Source organism: Schistocerca gregaria, chromosome X (genome assembly GCF_023897955.1).
Source record: "Schistocerca gregaria isolate iqSchGreg1 chromosome X, iqSchGreg1.2, whole genome shotgun sequence".
Lineage (NCBI taxonomy): Eukaryota > Metazoa > Arthropoda > Insecta > Orthoptera > Acrididae > Schistocerca > Schistocerca gregaria.
Genome location: NC_064931.1, coordinates 414,761,615 through 414,782,909, shown reverse-complemented (window position 1 = coordinate 414,782,909; position 21,295 = coordinate 414,761,615). Strand labels below are relative to the sequence as shown.

Below are 21,295 nucleotides of genomic sequence, written 5' to 3'. Positions count from 1 at the left end.
AATCGAAACTGGGGCCCCATGATCCAGAGGCAGCAACGCTAGCCATTAGAGAATGCTGTGAAGGGAACAGGACAATTGAAAATTGAGAGAAATGAAGTGGTCCCCATTATTGGAAACCAACATACAAGGCAGTCTCTCATCTACATTTACATCTACATCTACATGATTACTCTGCAATTCACATTTACGTGCTTGGCAGAGGGTTCATCGAACCACAATCATACTATCTCTCTACCATTCCACTCCTGAACAGCGCGCGGGAAAAACGAACACCTAAACCTTTCTGTTCTAGATCTGATTTATCTTATTTTATTTTGATGATCATTCCTACCTATGTAGGTTGGGCTCAACAAAATATTTTCACATTCGGAAGAGACAGTTGGTCACTGAAATTTCGTAAATAGATATCGCCGCGACGAAAAACGTCTTTGCTTTAATGACTTCCATCCCAACTCGCGTATCATATCTGCCAAACTCTCTCCCCGATTACATGATAATACAAAACGAGCTGCCCTTTTTTGCACCCTTTCGATGTCCTCTGTCAATCCCGCCTGGTAAGGATCCCACACCGCGCAGCAATATTCTAACAGAGGACGAACGAGTGTAGTGTAAGCTGTCTCTTTAGTGGACTTGTTGCATCTTCTAAGTGTCCTGCCAATGAAACGCAACCTTTGGCTCGCCTGCCCCACAATATTATCTATGTGGTCTTTCCAACTGAATTTGTTCGTAATTTTAACACCGAGGTACTTAGTTGAATTGACAGCCTTGAGAATTGTACTATTTATCAAGTAATCAAATTCCAACAGATTTCTTTTTGAACTCATGTGGATCACCTCACACTTTTCGTTATTTAGCATCAACTGCCACCTACCACCCCATACAGCAATCTTTTCTAAATTGCTTTGCAACTGATACTGGTCTTCGGATGGTCTTACTAGACGGTAAATTACAGCATCATCTGCGAACAACCTAAGAGAACTGCTCAGATTGTCACCCAGGTCATTTATATAGATCAGGAACAGCAGAGGTCCCAGTACACTTCCCTGGGGAACACCCTATATCACTTCAGTTTTACTCGATGATTTGTCATGTATTACTACGAACTGCGACCTTTCTGACAGGAAATCACGAATCCAGTCGCACAACTGAGACGATACCCCAGGGCGCGCAGCTTGATTAGAAGTCGCTTGTGAGGAACGGTATCAAAAGCTTTCCGGAAATCTAGAAATATGGAATCAACTTGAGATCATGATGTTTCCTCAAAAGTGTATGAATTGTGACCTCAGCCGACATTGACACATGCTGAAGGATGTAAGGAAACTGGGAAAATTCATCCAAAACCAAGAACCAGTAGGAACTCAAGAAGGGACCCGCAAAGTATATATAAATGCATTCCCATGGCTGGCATGGAGCAGGCCAGCATGAACAGAGATGCCCTGGAACCTGCCTGTTGTGCACAGTGATCACAATCCACAACAAAACAGAAAATTTCACCATCCGCCTCTGCCCAAAAAATATGTCTCCTAGTGAACAGTTTTGCGATAATGCGGAAGAATGAGTACTCTGGGAGAGAGGGCTTGTGTGGACAACAGCAAAACATTGTCTAAAACAGAGAGGTGATACCATACGGAAAAATAGTTGCGCAGGGGATCCGAAGCCCAACCCAGCAGTTTATCTGACCAGACCTGTTGAAAAGACTTAACCACCTGGTGGGAAACCAGCTCAATGACAACAGCAGCTGCTAAGCGTCAGCTCATAATTGGGGAAACCCTCTGCTGTGATCTGCATTTCAATGTCAACATGAAACAAAGCAATTCTTTATGATTGAAGTTGGAATCAGGGTCCACAGGAACGTGGAACAAGGCATTCACATTGGCATATTTAGATGTAGATATAAAATGGATTTCGTAATTGTAATGAGACAAGAAGAGTGCCCATAACTGTAGACGGTGTGCTGCCGTCCAGGCAAGGAAATGTGAGGATTAAACAAGAAAACCAAGGGCTTATGGTCAGTAATAAGGTGAAACTTGGAGACGTACAAAAAGCATGATGTTTCTGGATAGCCTACACTATGGCAAGAGCCTCTTTTTCCACCTGAGAGCAATGCTGCTGGGCTGGACTGAATTGCGATATATTAGTCTCATAACGTACACTTACAAATCATGTGATTATGGTACAGGAGACACGTCAAAAATTACAAACTAAAATCTAATATTAATTTTTAAAACTATATTTAGTCTATGTAGCAGTATCTATATTTTCTTGTTTTCCAGAATAGCTAAATATCTTTCTTGATAATGGACATTTTTTTTCCACAATATAATGCTAATTTGCGGTTGGATTCTGCTCAAATTATCAGTTCATCCTCCATGAACTCTTCTAATGAGTAATAACATTTGTGTATAAGAATTTCATGTAACTTCTTTTTTAGTATCCCTAGTTCCATGTTTAGAATGTTTTTGCCTTTAAGCTTGTTGTAGATTTTCATGCCCATATATTGTGGGGTCTGAGCATATAATTTCAATCTATGGGCAGGAAGCATAAAATTATCTTTATTCCTTGTACTGTATGGATGATCACATTGGTTTTTGATGAACAATTCTGGTTTGTTGTGTAAAAATATCATTAGCTCAAATATGTATAGGGAGGGGACAGTCATAATTTTTAGTTCCTGTAATAATGGATGACATGATTCTCTTTGCTGTGCAGTGCACATATTTCTGATAATTTTCTTCTGGAGCTTCAGTACACGGATATATTGTTGGAGCTCCCCCAGAAAATAATTCCATATCTTATCACTGATTCAACGTAACTTAGATATGCTACTTTGCGAGTGGACATGTTAGTAGCACTTGATAATGTATGCATGGCATATGCGAAGCTACCCAGTTTGCTGCACAGGAATGCAATATGTATGTTCCAGTTTAAATTCTTATTGGGGTGTAGACCTAGAAATTTGGCAGAATGCTCTTCTGTTAATTCTTCACGTTTATGATTTATACTAATTTCCCGGTCTTTTGACTGGAACCATGACTCTAGCCCGTCTAATGTACCAGTGATTCTATCAGGAATCATTTCTGTTTTAATTTGTAAAATTGACATTTGATTTTGCCACATTGATAAAGAATTCATTGAAGTGTTCCGAAATTTGAGCAGGATTTACAATGGTGGTGTTTCCATGCTTTATTTTACAAATTTCATGGCTGCCGACTTTAATGCCCAATTCTGATTTAACAACAGACCACATTGCTTTTGATTTATTCTTATGGTTTGAGATTAGTTTGCTGTTAAACATTTGTTTTGCTGCCTTTACAACATTTTTGAAAACATTTTTATAATGCTTCACATATTCAATAAAAGCTAGAGCTTTGCTATATTTCAGCTCTTTGTGCAGCTGCCATTTCCAAGTTTGTTTACTTGTCACTTTGGTGTTGCCACACTTAGGTGAAAAGGTTTCATTGAATACAAGAAGGAAGCTGTTTAGGAATTTTTGGAAGTTTTCATTAATTGACTTGTTATTGTTACATTGCCAGTCTGTCTCTTTTAATCTGTCCTGGAATACAGCTAAATTTTCTGAGTTTAAATTTCTTTTAAAGTACTTAGGCTTATTTCTAGGTGAGGTTTCTGTGTTTGTTTTTGCCACTTCAATAAACAGTGCTTTATGATCAGACATTCCTATATCTAAGCAAAATTTATGAACGTCCTCAAACACATAATTTGTCAGAATGTTATCAATGCTGGTTGCTGACTGGGCATTTTCTCTGGTGTATTCTAAGAAGTTTAGTTTGAAGCCAGATTTTTTTTATTAGATCAGTGAATTTGTCAGCTTCATGGCATTCACTTAAGACATTGATGTTGAAGTCAGCTGTTATTACTACTTTTTTCTTTTTTTCTTTAATTAGGCTTTCGAGCATATTTTCTAATTTGTATGGGAAGTGATTCATTATTTGATTTCCCTGGATTCTGTGAATTGAAATTACAATAATACCTAGATGTACAAGTTCTACACAGCAACTTTCAAAGCTACGTTCCTCATTCAAATGATCAAACTCATTCATTATCTTAAAAGTTATGTTAAAATGAACAAGTATACATGAGCCTCCATGCGATTTATTTTGTCTGCAGTAGCTAGCAGCTACGGTGACGTTTTGGATTTTATTCAGAAATTTTAGAGTGTCTTTTGTCAACCAATGTTCGTTACAAATTTGCATTGAGACAGAAATAATTGCAATTCATCTATTTTACATGTGCTATTCAAGGAGTTAGAGTTTAGATAATTTATATTGTAATGCATAATATACATGCTGAAGATAAGGTGGATAGATCACATAACTAATGAGGAGGTATTGAATAGGATTCGGGAGAAGAGAAGTTTGTGGCACAACGTGACTAGAAGAAGGGATCGGTTTGTAGGACATGTTTTGAGGCATCAAGGGATCACAAATTTAGCATTGGAGGGCAGCGTGGAGGGTAAAAATCGTAGAGGGAGACCTAGAGATGAATACACTAAGCAGATTCAGAAGGATGTAGGTTGCAGTAGGTATTGGGAGATGAAGAAGCTTGCACAGGACAGAGTAGCATGGAGAGCTGCATCAAACCAGTCTCAGGACTGAAGACCACAACAACAACAATATACATGGTTCCAGATTTGTTTATTACTGTGGGTAGATTTTCGTTTGGTAAGCATTTTGATATTATTTGGGTCCCCCCCCCCCCCCCCCCATCCCTCTCTCTGCTTATTTGTTTCCCTTTTTAGTACTTTTTAAGATATGACATCAGTAAACGTTTTACTAAGCAATTTGGAGCCTGGCCTGTTTAGATGAAGGCCATCAATCCCCAGGCATTTGTCACACAAGAACTTGTTTGGGTCTATAAATATTGCTCCAAGATCATTACAGTGTTCCCTGATATTACTATTTATCCTGTTTACATATAACTTACTGACATGCTGAATATTATACCTCTGATTACAATTTTTGAAGTCCTATATAAACTTCTTGCCACTCGAATTAAGTTTCGTGTTTGATTGATAAGGTCTTCTTCACTGGAGCTGTGAAGAGAATTCATTCCTACGCGAATGAACACGCCCTTTTAGTTTTTTGGAGAAATTTGTGGAGATTCTTCTTTTGGGTTTTGAATGTTATTTAAATGTTTGTTTAGTTGCTGTGTCCTGATTCCTGGATGTACGCCGATCTATGCATTTTTTTCAGCATGTTTTTCAGCATAGAATCGCCAATAATAAGAAATTCATTATTTTCATTTTTGACTTCACCAACGTGACAACCTTCCTTGTTTTTCTTGTAAGTAACACTATTCCAATGGAATTTGTTTCTTGACTTTGCATTTTCTAGTGGTTTTTCAGAGTGCTGTCGATGTTCTTGGTGAAAAAGTGGCACTTTAGTTTTCGACATTTAGATTGTTTACACTCACAGTATCCCTCTTGTTGCAGTTATAACCTGCAAGCTCACATGCCTTCTTTTGTTGCTTATTTCCTTGCATAAGTGACAATATTTCACATTTTAGAGTGTCAATTTCTGTTTGCATCGCTTTTATGATTTCGTCTTTAACAGCCAATGCTAGATGTACATTTTCTTCACGTAAGCAATCAAAACAAGACCATTTAAAGTTTTCATTCATGAATTTAAGGCACGTTTTTGCGCATTTCTCACGCATCCGAAAATTGCACTTAACACACAGTATTCTTTTCACTACACGTTTTTGACATTTCTTGCATGACAAACTGTTTAATTTGTTTTTATCCAAGAGCACTGTGTCACTTCACTTTTCACTGGGTGCCATCTTCTCGTGAGAGATTTAGAAGCAAAAGCAACAGGTCATTCAGAGCCATCAGCATATCAGTGAACTAGGACTGTGCCAGGGTCATACTGTGAGGCGTCAGTCACTAAAACTAAGTGCAGGTCCGTAGAGAATGCAGATAAACAAGGACCCTGAGAGTAGTTATGATTTCAACATTTGAAAAACACATTCGTAGTCTGGGCTCCAGCAAAAGTTACACTCTTGCATAACAAAGCATGCAACGAGTGGGCCAATGTGGCTACCCCTGGCAGGATTTTATGGTGGTAGGCTGTCTACCCTGGGAAGACTTGAAGCTCCTTTGTTGATGAGAGACGATGCATAGACTTAATAGTGGAGGTGTGGTCTGGCAGAGGATGAACCCCATCCTGCGAGACCTCAAACTCCGAATAAACAATAGAAGATTGAAAAAACTGAGATTTTGTGAGGTTACACCTAGACTGTGGACTGTAAGACAGAAAACAAAGTGCATGAATTTCTCAAGTGATTGGCCATGGAGAAGTCCATAACAACAATATCATCCAGATAATTAATGCAATGCGACACAGGTGTAGTCAGTTGCTCTAAAAATCATTGGAAAATAGCAGGGGCACTAGCCACACCAAAAGGAAGGCGCCAATATTTATAGCAACCAAAAAGAGTATTCAGAACCAGAACTCACCGAGACTATTTTTCCACAAGGACCTACAGATATGCTTCAGACAAATCAATTTTATAAAAGTACTGATCACTCGATATTTTCACCAACAGTCCCTCCTGGCATGTGAGAGGACACGACTGCACATTGACTGTAGTACTGAAATCACCTGACTGTAGTACTGAAATCACCAAAGAGGTCAAGTTTACCCAACGGCTTCTTATTTACAACCAGCGGAGAAGGCCATTCACTAGCCATAACAGGATGCACCACCCATAGAGATTGAAGTCTGTCCAATTCTGCTTTCAGTTGATCTTTCAGGGTGACAGGAATAGGACATGCATGACAAAAATGAGGCCAAGCCATTTATTTCAAAGAAATATGAGCAGAAAAATTCAAAGCACATTCTATACCTTCCGAAAACAAGTCTGAAAACCCCTCACCCAGTGTTTCCAGTTGAGAGTATGGTACCTGACTTGACACAAGATGAACTGCATTGGTGATAGAAAATCCAAATTCCTGAAATGCATCCATCTAAAACAAGTTCTCAGCACTGGCACCAGCAACCACCAAAAATGTAATGGAATGAGCCCCTGACTTGTAAGAGGGAGATGTTATAAATTGTCCGAGCCACGCAATGTTCTGTTTATTATAACTGATAGTAGTGAGCCTAAAATCATGTAGGTTTGAAAATTCAATTAAGTCACTACAGCTCCTGTGTCAACCTGTAGCTGAATCATTTGGCAAAAACACTTAACTTGATAAACAACTTGGCATAAGACACAAGCATTATAGTCACACAGTGTACATCCAAGTCCATATCCTGAGCAACCTTCGCCGAACGATACACAGAGACGTTGTGGCCTATCTTCTGGCAAACATTACAAGTAGACCAGCACTTAGGGCACACTGCACATTTGTGCTGGACAAAAAAGAAAGGACAAGATGGAAATGGAGAAAGCTAATGCGGGCACTGTGGCGGTCACAGCTGCTTGGGCCGGCCTTGGTCTGGTCGGCGCAGGGCTAGCACGTTTACCACCACCACTGTCACTTCCTCGTGCAAGCTGTCTGTTGTCCTAGCGGGCACATCTTGTGACACTACTGCCACATCGTCTCTCGCTTCATTTTGGTCACCCACTGCCCGGGAAACTTCAAAAGATTGTACTGTTTGCAAAACTTCCACATAATAAAGCCTTCTGTCACACTTCCTTGTCCAGAGCTAAGCAGATAATTGTGTTGCACACCATACGGTCTGCACAAGTGTCATTATGGTCCTCAGTAATGAACTGATACTTACGGCTAAGGCCGTGAAGTTTGGCTGCCCAGGCCCTGTGTGACTGGTTTGGTTTCTTGTGACATTGGTAGAATTCAACTCGTGCTGCTGTGACGTGTGTTCATTTGAGAAGGTAGTTGGACAATAAATTGCTCATGTGATCAGAAGTAAGAGCTGCCGGTTCTTGTAAAGGAGCAAGTTTACACAGTAATTGATACACATTATGTGGAATCTACAAGAGGCTTCGCGCACGTTCGAACCTGTCACACCGGAAACCAAAAAATGCTGTTTGAGTCTTCTTTTGTAAGCTCCCAATCCTCAGCTAAATCATCAGACAGAAGACAAGTGGATGGATAGACCGGCAGAACTGTAGCCTGTCTGTTAATGGAAGCCGACAAAGTGGTCACTGCAGAAGTAAGCTGTTTAATCAGGGCCGATAGCACAGCATCCATAATGACTAAACCTGATGAAACCACACTTACAGACTTTCATCCTCACAGCCAGTTGTGTAGTAATTAAGCAATATGCAAAACTGATCCAAGTAACATAAGTTTGACTTTCTTCATAAACCTCGTAACAATAACAGAAATAAACCTCTCTCGACTCAACACGTAACGAGGTAAAACAATCATCAAAAGGTGCAACATAAGTGATACACAGAACAGCTGATGTGAGTGATACAAACTGAAAGAACATAGTGAGAGTGAGACAGCATTGCTCCATGTATTTATATAAGTGTGAGTTGCCAGTAGACAGCATGGCAGAGACTGCGCTATGTGCTTGATTCTCACAGATGGCTGCTAGTGGCCGGCCCGGGCTGATACAGTTCACTTAAAAAGACATGTGCGGCGGCACTACACTCACACACATTAGTAGTAGGATACGGCAATAACAAAGATTGCTCAGGGCAGTTGTTTGCCATTGAAGATGTTGCTATCCCACTATCATCATCAAGACAAGTTCCAGTTATCAATCTGGAGGAAGCTCCTACTGAACTGCCTGTAGAATTGCCTGACTGGGGGATGATGTCGGTGCATGTTAGCCATTCTGCACCACCTTTTGGATGATTTCAAATGTGGAGTGGAGAAAAGACAGACCAAATGGCCTATGATAAAACACCACACCAACACTGAGAAGTATTCACCAACTAACCAGCACTGTTACAGGGTGTTGCTGGCTGAACAATTCTTAATTTTGTGGTTCTTGTGAAGAACAAAGGTGGCACACTGCATTTCTGTATTGGCTGGTGATGACTGAACAGAATCACAAAAAATATAGGTTTCATGTTGCCACATGTTGATGATATTGATGACACCATTAACTATTTGGAAGGAGCAATGTATTTCTCAACTAATGACATGCAAACAGACTGCTGGCAAATGGAGGTTGACTAGCCTTTCTGAAAAAAATACTGCCTTCATAACACCTGATGGCCTCCATTAGGTCAAAGTTATGCTGTTAGGACTATTTAATACTCCAGCCACCTTCAAGGATGTGATGGGCAACCTCTGGAGCATCTGATACCAATACCAATTGTCATGTGGCAGTGCCATTGCTCCAGATTGGAATTGGTCTCTTGGGTAGTTCCCAAAGTCGATAAATGGGAATTAGTGGATAATAGTCTCCACTGGCTACCTCACGTACCATACACACACTAAAGTTGTGCCAACTACTGAAGCTCCAGAAATTGCAAGGTTTCTTGTAGAAGACATCATGAAGCACAGATCATCCCATGTGATGATTTCTGATAATGGAAAAGTGCTCTAGGTGAGAGTAGTATCAGAGGTAATTTCACATTGTGACATCATCCCCAGAATGACAAGTGCCTACATCCCACAGACTAATTGCATCACAGAACACTTTATTAAGATGTTGCAGATGTGCGGTCAGTGTAGTAGGTGGTTATGATTAAAGTGCAGCTACTTGCAGAAGTACAGTGTGGGCTGTAATTATTGTATGGCAGTGAAACTTTGTAGATATTCTAATGTGTTAATGTGGATCTGATTTATAATGGAAAAAACTTACATCCAATATTGGCCACCAGCTGCAAATCTAGCACCTGAATTCAAGAAAGACATATAGAAATGTTTCCATATGTAACAGATTAGGACAGAAAACATCAAACAACTGAGAGGGGATAATGTTGATTTTATTATTAACTGCTAACACAATTTGTTCAATATGAGCTCTGGAGCTGTTGACAAGATGCTGCAATTGCAAAATGATGTGATCAACAGTTGCCTGCAGCAATTCTGGTGGAATCTGAGTGCCATGGCCCTGTTTACTGCCCTTCAGATGAGGTAGAGACCGAATGTGTACATGGTAAATACATTCTTTTAGATATCTCTTGAGCCAAAAGTCACATGGAATGGTACAATACTGCCATGACATTTACATACAACACATTGCAGAAGGACACTATAGGCATCGCACTGTTCTATCTGCTCCACAGGTATGAGGCCAAAATAACAATGTATATACTGTTCCAGTTTCAGTCAGATGACACTCAGGATGACTATGTGAAACACCTCATCATCAAGACCTAAGAAGCAAGATAGCTGGCTCACATACAGACCCAGTAAGGCCAGAGGAAAAACTGAGATCTCTATACGTCAAACACCAGCATGTGAGATACAGCCTGGGAGACATAATATGGATTTTTACACATGTGAGGAAAGTGATGCTATCAAAACAGTTACTAAGACACTAATTTGGGCTGTACCATATCCTTTCTCTCCTGTTGAACATCACATATGCAGTCAAGGATTACGTTATGATCCTTAATCAAGACAAAAGAAAAAGTGGAGACATCATCCATGTCTTGCATATGAAACCCTACTACAGTCATGGGTCACAGATTGATGATGTGGGCTTCTCATTCAACTGAAGGTCCACTCAATGCTCACAAAATGTTGATGGGAGGGACTGCCTTCAATGCTCATCATGGTGAGAAGACTACCAGCTTGACCCGAACATGAGGATCCTCCTGTGCGGCCATATGGAGGACCTTTGATAAGATCTAGATGTAGGATACTGTAGCCATCTCCAGTGAGAACTTCTGAAACAGTGGTGTCTCTAGGGGCGGGAGCTGTGCCACGAGCTGTGCTGCATGGAATATGTAGTGGCAGTTTGTGTCACTGACTGGCATGCTGCGGCTCACCAGTTCAAATTTAATCACTAGCAAATATCTATTATTTAGTATTTATCATTATAGAACATTTTTTTTAAATGTCTAATGTCTTAATGTTCACATATTCTGGAATTTTTGATGTTTGTACAAATAGTAGCACTCTCTGTCCAAGATTTAGTTATGTTCTCTCTGTATGTTGGTGTCTGTAATTAACATACTTTCAGTGCTAAGTGTTGTACTTCATTGTCAATCCTCCTTTGGGATTTGGACTCAGCTGTGATTACAACGTAACAGTATTACAAGTAGAAATGAAGCATTAATAAATAATGTCTCAGGTAAAGATTTACATCAGGCTATCATGAAGAATTGAGGGGAAACTGTACCGTGATATGGACAAGCACAGCTCATCTGCAAAGGTATGGATAAGCACAGCTCATTCGCAAAATTTTGCTACAGACAATTCTGCATAGTGTAGAAGTGTATTGTTGGAGATGCAAAGTTCATACATTGAAAGCAACTAGGAGCACTCATATCAAAATCAGAACTGTATGGTCTGTTTTGAAAGTAGCATCATGGCAGAAAGAGAATACTGAGGGTATTATACAGAGAGTACTCAAGGTATTGTACCTCTACAGTAAAATATAGTCATATGGCAATTTTGGTTAGCAGTTGCCTATGTGTAGATTTAGCCACCTAATTGGAAAGGTTTTCTATCTTCAAACCAAAAGGTTTCTTTACCCTCATTTTTGTAAAATATTAAATATTTGTGTCTATAACTGGCAAATAACACCAAAATTTCATTGGCAGAGGCAAACATGCAGAAGTTTTAGGAGCATAAACTGTATGTTGCATGCAGCTTTAAGAAAGAGATTGAACTGATTGTTAAATAATTGAAGATTAAAGATTCCAGTGAGTATGATAAAAAATCAAGTAGGCTTATAAAGTTCATTGTCTTGTGCAGTCCTATCTCATGTGTGTGATTAATTTACTAGGTATGGTCTGTTTTGAAACAGATTAAAATATTCATTTATAAAATGGGGGTCAAGGCTAATATAGACAGTTACAAGTTGATTGCATTACTAGTTATGTATTCAAACATTTTTGAGGAAACCCAATTCAAAGTTGTTCTCTGTTTTTTCTCACTGGGCAACAACAGTCTCTGCCCAGTTTTCTATATATGAGAGGATCATCAGTTAACCTCCCTCTCTTAATTTCATAATGGCTTAATTTGAGCAAGTATGTAATGTGGTCCACAAAATCAAAGAATTCTGTACTGCCCCATATAGAAATAAATCATATTTTTCATTGTCATTCTTTTCCTGAAGAAACTACAACGAGACTGAGAATAGATTAAGGATACTTGAATCTGTTACAACTTGTCTGTAATCATGTTAGTATAAAACTACTCAAAATCCTTCCTAATCCCGAATACAAGTGTAAAGCTTTGACCACTGAAACAGCCCACTGATCTGTTTGCGGAGTGGATTTACCACAGCTATCTGCAAACAGTTTGTTAGTTTCTCATTTGGATTCAAGGTGCATGGCTTCACTTGTTTATATTGTGGAATTATAACCATTTTGACTCATTTATGCATCAGATAATTAGTGCAGATAGTCAATGACACCATTCTCTTTTAACAGAGAGGACAAAAGTATGTACTGATTATATCGGCACAGTGCTTAGTACAATGAATTTGCATTTGGGAGGAGCAGGGTTCAAACCGCAATCTCACCATCCTGATTTAGGTTTAACATATTTTTCCTGAATCCGTTAAAGCTCTGTATCCAGTGGCCTTGTTGCCAGTAGGATGTTAAACCCTACTCCTTGTTCTCTTTTTCTTTTTTACATAGCTGGACAGTAAGCAAATATGTGATACTACTCACATAAAGACAGTTTTGCATTTAGAAGAATTTAAAAAAGTACATGTTATAATTGTTATATTTTAAATGAAAACTTTTGCCAGTAAAATAAAATTAGTGTTCACTGCAACCTAAATACAAACTGACAGTCAAAGGACACCGTACACCCATTGTGGTTATTGTAAATCATTCTAAATTTATTCAGTATACTTTTTGCTTTGTGTTATTTAATTAGATATAAAAAATTCCAACAGTGTACTATGGTTACTGTCATCATGTGGCTTGTATTATGGCCACTGTCATCATGTGGCTTTATTGGCTCATGAAACGGGGTTTCCACATTGTGAGTCTCTATCTTACGCTTGTAATGTCAGCACAGGAAAAAGAAAAGATAATGGTATCTGTTGTTAAAAGTACTATTGAAGTCCAACTGTCATTTTGTCATATTATGTTCAAAAATAACTTACAAAAATTGCACATATTTGCTATGCATTAAGTGAAGTACCACTCATCTATATTTAACCTGCTAACTTGAAACTTTAATATAAGTATGGAGTTTGATAACATCGTTTAATGGGAAAATGAAATGGTGAGTTTTGCATGCTTATTATTTAATAATATAGCAGCTTTTCTTAGTTTGCTGTTTGTTTGTTTATCCTATTTTTCTGCATTTAAATGTTTGTTCTCTATATATTTCCTCTGTGTTTCCTGAATGATAGCGTACATGTGAACATTACAGTCATTCCAGGCATATGATATCACAACAGATAGTTTATTCAGTGGGTTGTCAGAAATTGTCTAAATTAATGATTCATACTGTTTCTGCATGTACACAAATAACTGTAACAGTAGATCCAAATATCAAAATTGTTTGCACAATAATTTACATGTCAGCTATTAGATGAATGAAAGGCTTGCTGCTAGTTTGATGTGTTAGGGCTGCTCAGTAACAAGATGTTTTTAGGTACTGGGTGGGTGATATTGGACTGGATTTATTTGTATCTTGATTGGTCAGTCCCCTACAGTATTCTTAATATATACAAGGGAAACAGAGAGTGCAAGGAGAAGCAAAATTTTCATTTTGACGTGTAGTTCCTTTTACACATTCTGCGCGTTACTGTTCTGTATTACCAGAGGGGTTTCAGTTACTAAAATAAAATGAAGAATATAACTAATTTTAAATATAGACATATTTTATTTTCGTCATATCTGTGAATGTGGAAAATAAATTTTGAAAGATAAAACTCTGTTACCAGTTACTTTTGAGTTTTATGACATGATAAAATTTTGTAAAGTCATGTTTCACTATCAGGCAACATCTTGTGCTTTTTATTTAAGTGCAGGAGACTGCAGTGCATTTTGTTTATAGGTCTCTAAACTTTCCAACTTTTATATCAAAATTATTGTTCTGAGAACTAATTATGTACTAAACACAAGTAGGTTTTTAAAAACATTTTCTCCGGCCCTTGGAGGAGCAGTGTAGAACAATCTTGTGCTGTTGAATTTCATAGTTTTATTACTAGTAACCAAACTGTGTGTTTATGTCAAAGAACAGTATGTCACTGAATGAAAATTCCTGTAAAATTAAAGCTGTGTGCTGAAAAGAGACTTGAATTCGGGACCTTTACCTTTCACAGGCAAATGTTCCGTCGACTGAGCTACCCAAGCATGACTCGCAGCGTGTCCTCACAGCTTTATTTCTGCCAGTACTTCCATCTCTTATCTTCCAAACATTCAGAAGTCATTGAATGTCTATTGACCTAAAGTGGAAACTTGATTAATCGGATTAATTGTTGTTGTCTGTCATTCAGATGATCAAAAATCTAGATAACTGAATCAATATTCATCTTAATATCACTTACAGAAATATCTACACCATGCCAGCTAACTTACAACCACATTCTCCTTTAACTTACAACCACATTCTCCTTTTTTAATGAATCAATAATGTTTGTTTTTTCTTGAGCAATAACACCATTCTCTTGTGCTGTGACATTATAAGCACAGAAACGACACAGCGCAGTGACTGGCAACTGTCTAACTGAAACAGTAATGAAATGCACAGGACAGAGGTCACGTGGGGTGCGGCCGGGTGGTGCCAGCACGACATGTTCGTGTACACACCAACTAGACTACAAAGATATTTGCTCGCAGTTGACAATCCAGATAATCATGAGTCCATATAACTGAGGTCTGGGTAACCGAGTCTCCACTGTATGTTAAAGTATTACAAGATGATTAATATAATCTGGAAAGATGATAAACAGACACACTGCTAAACATAAATTTCATCATCACAAACTAATATATATTTTTCAGTCCATTTATGTGCTAATAACACCAACATTTTAAAGTTCATGCTCAAAACCAAATTCTACACGCCCCAAGGGTCACATCAAATGTGTTTATAAACACACTTGCATTTACTAAATAATTCAGTTCTCAGAATAACATGTTTTGAGCAAAATCTGCTTGTTTTAAAGGCCTATCAATGAAAGGCAGCCCTGTGAGCTTGTGACAAAATTACTACTTGATGGTGGAGCACAGGCTGCTTGTAACAAGGAATAAAAACAAAAACTAATTATAACAAAGTTTCCCTATACTGATGATTAGGCATGTTTTGTTGTATAAGATTTATTGACAATAAATTAAATACAAGAATATATTCATGTAAATTTTATAGCATGGCTTTCATTTATTTCAAGAACAAAACTTAATAATTTGTTTCACATAGTGCTGTGTGTTGATTATTTGGTAATTTCTTTTGTAGGTATCTGGTGCTTTTGCGATTATGGTTTCAAATGAAGGTATGAAATTACTACAGGGCCTACCTTTTCTTTTCCTGTGTAGTTGGAATTGCTTTACAGTAATAAATCCATAAGATGAGGGAAACAGCTCTGGGAGGGGCTATGTTGCTCACATTTGTTTAGACTGACTTGTCACAGTAGCGCAGCACTAACACATTGTAATTTATTAAGAAAAATGTGAACTGATTTTTGACATGATACCATTGGTACATGCATTGTAGGCTTTACCTGAAACATTCATTGTGCTCTAACTTAAACCACATATAATCATGTTTCTGGTTATCAGAATGAGCACAGATGTGGAACCTGTGGAGATTGTAGCACTGACAGATTGCTAAACATTAAGACTGCCACAGACCACCTAAATAGTGGTTTAATCATCATTAGTGCTGTTCACATGTCCTGTTAACTGCCCTGCTATATACTATTTTCAGTTCATGTTTGGCACACCATCTGTTTTAATTTCAGCTTTTTAGTTGGAACAGCTTTTTATAGTGTAGTGTAATAGCATTTGTTTCTTCCTGTTCACCATTTGCTGTCTACTCTTTATCCTGTCTCTTCAGCACACTGTAGCCTACTAATTTTGCTGTATCTCCATCTGACTTTGCTTTTTTGTGATCTTCTCCTGTGTTTGTATACACATTTACTCTAAATCATGCCGTTAAAAAAAGTACATAAATTGTAATTTGGTGGGTCGTGAGTTATTGTACGGTCGAAGAATGCAGCAGAGGAGAAGATAAGTGTGTTACTGTTGGACTACTTCTTATCTAGTTTAAATTTGCACTTGTGTTGCCTCACTAGTGCAGAAATATTTTGTTGTGCCTCATTGAATAGCTTGTCTTTGTACTCTGGTAGTTGTCTTCATTTTTGTGCATGTGCTCTAATAACTTCATTCTGTTAAAGTTATAATCATTATTCATTACCTATGATATATACCATCATATGAGAAAAAAATAAAAAATTCAGTTGTGCTTTCAAAAATCTGTAGACATTCTAACTAAATATTTCAAATTTTATTCTGTCTGGAGGCAATTTGGTAGGTAATCGTTCTCTTAGGTTACTCTTTGTTAGTCAACATTTCCATGTTTGTATAGAAGTTTCTGTTTATGAATGCAGAAAAGCAAGGAAGAATTTGATCAGTCGGCTAGGAAGCTCTTAACGTCAGATCAAGTGCACCTACACAATGCATTTATTATTACCTTGATCACAAAATGTCACCGCCTTTCTCCGCATCCACCTTCTATCTATGAAAATTCAGGCCGAGGCCGTGGAGGAAAGGGCCGCCGTCGCAACCGTGCTGAACGTGGTGGTTTTGAAGTAAGTTATGTTCATAAACTCACTATTTAATTTGTACAGAGCAGCACTGCGTGCAACTAATGCTTTGATACAAATATCATGGTTTTTTTGGGTTTGCTTGCATGCCTTGGCATCCTCTTGTGCTGTTATTGTAACTCTGTTTATGTTATTCTTCTCTTAATTTTCTGTTTCCTTGCATATCATGTTTATAAGGCCATAATTTTGTTTTTTGTGGGGCACTGGTGACTTCTGTGTATCTACATTTTAGCTCCATTTTCTTTAAGGTAGTTTCAAATCCGGTATCATGAAATTAATTTTAAGTTTTTCTGTGAAGACATCAGTTGCAGTGTGCGGTCTAATATTAATAATTCTGATAAAATTTTCAGGTACAGTCAATAGAATTACACCTAAACAAATATTTTCAGTTAATATATCTGGATTTTTTTGTGCTCAAATGTTTTATTCGTAGAAAGTGAAAGCCAGTAGTTTAACATATTTGGCAGCACTACAGTACATCCAAAAATGTTGTATTGTTACTTAATTGTATTCTTGGCTAATTACTTATATACCAGTAAGGACAGGAAAATGTTGCATAACAATAATGCAATCAGTAATAATAAATTGGCGGTATAACTATTATTTCTATTAAAGGATAAAAATAGTTTGAAGGTTGCTTCATTATTGTGGGGAAAAGGAATTTTAAGTGGGGAAGCCAATAAACTATTGAAAATTATGAAGGGACACACACTTTTGGCAGAGGTGAAAAAACACGAAAATGCACTGGGTTGCACCTTCAAACTAGGCTGACGACTCGGGTGATCACATGTCCGTGCAAGTCTGAGTTCACAGCCCTAGGGTTTTGTTTCAGTCATAGGATGTTAAGATGAACTGTGTTAATGCTAACATGATAGTGAGTCTGATATGTGTACCCGGAGTGTCACGTCTCACCTGCGTAGATGTTCATAAGGATACAAATCTCTTCATAATTTAGTGGAAAAGCAACTTCCCATGCCAGGAGGAAATGTGGACATTGTCAAAGGTCTTATGTTGTGCTGAATGTTTTTTGTTCATATGTAGACTCCAGGGAACTGTTATCGCACTGTAGTGAAGTGCTGATGGATTGGCGGCATAATTTCTCAGAAGAGAGCTTTGAAGTTCTGACATGGTTATATTTTGAAAAACTTTCAACAGAATGTGGTTGCAGAGTTACTTTTTTCTTTAATTGACTAGCTTTAGTGAGTTTAACATAAGTAATTTTTTCAGTAATGTATATAAATGTGGTCTGTGATGTTAGTAGATGTATAAATTGGTAGATATTTGTTTTCAACATAACTGTGAAACAGAAAGAAGTAAGACAAAAATAAGTAATACAATGTACTTCAAAAATAAACCACCAAAAATTAAAACATTGGAAAAATAACACAAAATTACCAGAAAATAACCAAATTTGACAAAAAGCCACTGAAATTGGCCTTAAAATAAATGATTTTTTCCAATTTCTCCATTGTAGATGTAAAAGCACTTGCAATAAATTCTATAAAAGAATTTGTTCACAATTTAGTCTCTGCAGTAGAGCAAACTTAATATGCCATACAGCTGTTGTAAATTGTTTGAAAAAATTCCAAGGTCAATAGCTACTGTGTTTCACAAAAAGCCAAGGTGGCACAAGTACCACGATAATATGTCTACTAAAATGAGTACTAATAATTATTTTTATACATGCTATCCATGTTTTTTTTCATGATATTTTTCTTTCTGCAACTTAATACAAATCATTTATTTGCAGATCAATTATTTGTCACACTAATACATTGTTTTGTTGCAAGGTGCAATGGGATTTAATGAAAAAGCAGAGTATTCTGGTGGTTGTAGACCTTTATCACAGAACAGAGCAGAAGAATAATTTCAAGTCTGCTTCTGACATAATTGATCACATGAAGGGTAAGGTCCATTGATGAACCCAAGAAACACTTTGATGGGGTCCCTATTCTGTGAATGTGCTGTGCTATGAAATATGGATTTTGCATTTAATTGTGAACTGTGGATTAATGTTAGTATGTGTTCATAAAGATGAACAGAATGACAGTGTCTGCTTCATGTGAGGCTTGGGCAGTAATTCAGTTTGAAGGTGGAAGTATGAGAGTATCTGTGATCTAATTGGCAAGGTTCATGTGGATATTTTCAGTGACCGGGCAAACAAGTGAAAGATATTCTAAAATTCTTGATAATATTCAGCCATAACACAATAATCATTGGATGGGGTCGGTTCCCTCATTCTTCTCAACCCTGATCTGGCCTGGCTTTGACTTCACTCTGTATCCAGAATAATTCCTTACTGGTAATGTTCCTCATATAATGTGAAATTAATAGTGACCCACTGATTTATCATCACAGGTAGCAACAGTTTATGATGAGGTATAAAGAAGCTGCTACAATAAATGTCTTTACCAAACTCCCCTTGGATGCAAGTAGCAGTAATGATAGTCCAGTGTCTCAGCATTGCATTTGCTGGAATCTGTTTCACAGCAGCTATTGGTAGAATGGAAGTTGGTTAGTTACAGCATGAAGAATCAGATTCTTCTGGGATGTCCTAAAGTGTATTTTAATTATTGTAGACTCACTTTCAAACAGTGTGAACTATTCAGAGGTCAAAGCAAAGTTAGCTGTAAGCAGCTACACATAAAAGGAGAGGTGTAATCAACTTTTTGAAACCAACTATCCCAGGTATCACACCTTGTTGCCATTCACCCTGGTGGGCCTTCGTTTGTGATTAATCGATGAAAAAAAACAAGAAACAAAACAAAAATTTAAGAATTTTTCTTGATGCTCATTAGCTATAAAAGAATACAGATGTATGGATTGGTTTTGTAATGTAAGGGCCTTGCATGCAGAATGTTGTGGTTACGAATCTCATTAAGTGCTCGACATTTTCTTACTTTTAAATCTTTATCAAAATGATTTTGATCATTATTTTTATGTACTTAATTGGTTTGAATGTAATTTTTTATTTCTGTTCCTTTGTCACATTTTAATCACCATATGAACTTTTTTATTTGTTTTGTTTTTTTTTCCCTCAGAATTTTTGTGAATATGAATTTCATTATATTCATTTATCTTTTATAATATTTAAACTTTTGAAATGCTGATCTGTTGGTTGAGAAACAAAAGACAAAAATGATGGATTTCTATTGACTGTGCTGTAGTGTCAAAAATGTACTTTTTGTGAAAAGATGGTAATTGCCTTAAAAACATTTTAAAGCATGAATTCCTAATTCACTATGGACACAGTATAGCAGATGAAGATTTAAAAAAAGAAAGGATTATAAGTAAAATAAATCTCAAGCAAAATAAGGAAGAGATATAATATATGCAATAACGTAGATGAAAAGGTAGGATGATAAACTGAAGGAAATTAAATCAAAATTAATACATAAAGTTAATTACAGTCATGTGAAGAAAGTTTCCTAGTGGGAAAAAATGATAAGAAAACTGAGAGCAAATGAAAAAGTTAATATGATGATTAAAATGTGGCAAAAGAGTAGAAACAATAACTGCGTATATTTAAACCAATTAATTGAATAAAAATAATGATCAAAGTCCTTATTATACAAATTAAAAAAAAATGTAGCACTTGATATTTGAACTCACAATCTTCTGCACGTGAGGCGCTTACCTTATCCATTAAGGTACACAGTCAGCCTATGACCAGTCTCATAGACATCAGTACTTTTTCAAAGCTAACGAGCATCATGCAAAACTCCAAAATTTTTTCTGTCAATTACTCACAAATGAGGGCCCACCAACGAGTGTGGCTGCTGGCTGTGATATGTAGGATCTTAACGTACATCACTGTATAGGTAGTTTCAAAAAGTCGATTCCATCACTGGGGACCTCTCCGTGTTAGATAGAATCTTTACTTGTTTGCCCACAGTCTGTCAGAATGAGTGCCATAATGTTGATTGACTGCAGTGACCTGTCCAAGCAGCTACAGGTTGGCGAACATCAACCAAAATTTTCTGCAGTCATCTTCATGAATGTGAGCTTTTTCCTTGTATGCTCATGGGGTATCTTTCATTGCCAAGAAGTTATATGAGTATCTGAAGGCATTGAAAGAGGGAACATCATTAATGGGATCATGGTGAATAGAAGTGAATTTCATCCTGTGTTGAGAAGTACTTTAATGCAGTGCCTTGACGTCATTTGCTTTTACATATGAAGAGAGTGATAATGTGTAATGAATCCGTATTTGTGTACAAAACATCCCAGCATGTGGTTGTGGAAGACATTGTGGCCACCTGCGTGTGCACATCATATGAAATTACTTTTTGATGACTCAAAGGTACAGGGAGAACACACTGTATTCTGTTACTGCTGATGAGCTTTTTGTTTATATGGACTACAGTGTTGGTTAGTGTAGAACTGAATCTGCTGATGAGCTGCTGCAAGGTGAGGCTGTCACTCATATATCGTGACCAGTG

General features: G+C 37.4%; 1 protein-coding gene across 2 annotated transcripts in view; it reads left to right on the top strand.

The window, feature by feature from the left end:
- LOC126297859 (transcriptional adapter 1-like) overlaps positions 1-21,295 on the top strand; it is a 151,672-nt gene that overhangs the window by 37,116 nt on the left and 93,261 nt on the right. The window contains exons 2-3 of one of the 2 annotated variants that reach the window (XM_049989140.1): positions 15,485-15,521; positions 16,638-16,838. In XM_049989140.1, coding sequence (XP_049845097.1) covers positions 15,485-15,521; positions 16,638-16,838 — 238 coding nt within the window. The remainder of the gene's footprint in view (positions 1-15,484; positions 15,522-16,637; positions 16,839-21,295) is intronic. The other variant, XM_049989141.1, reaches the window with a different exon arrangement.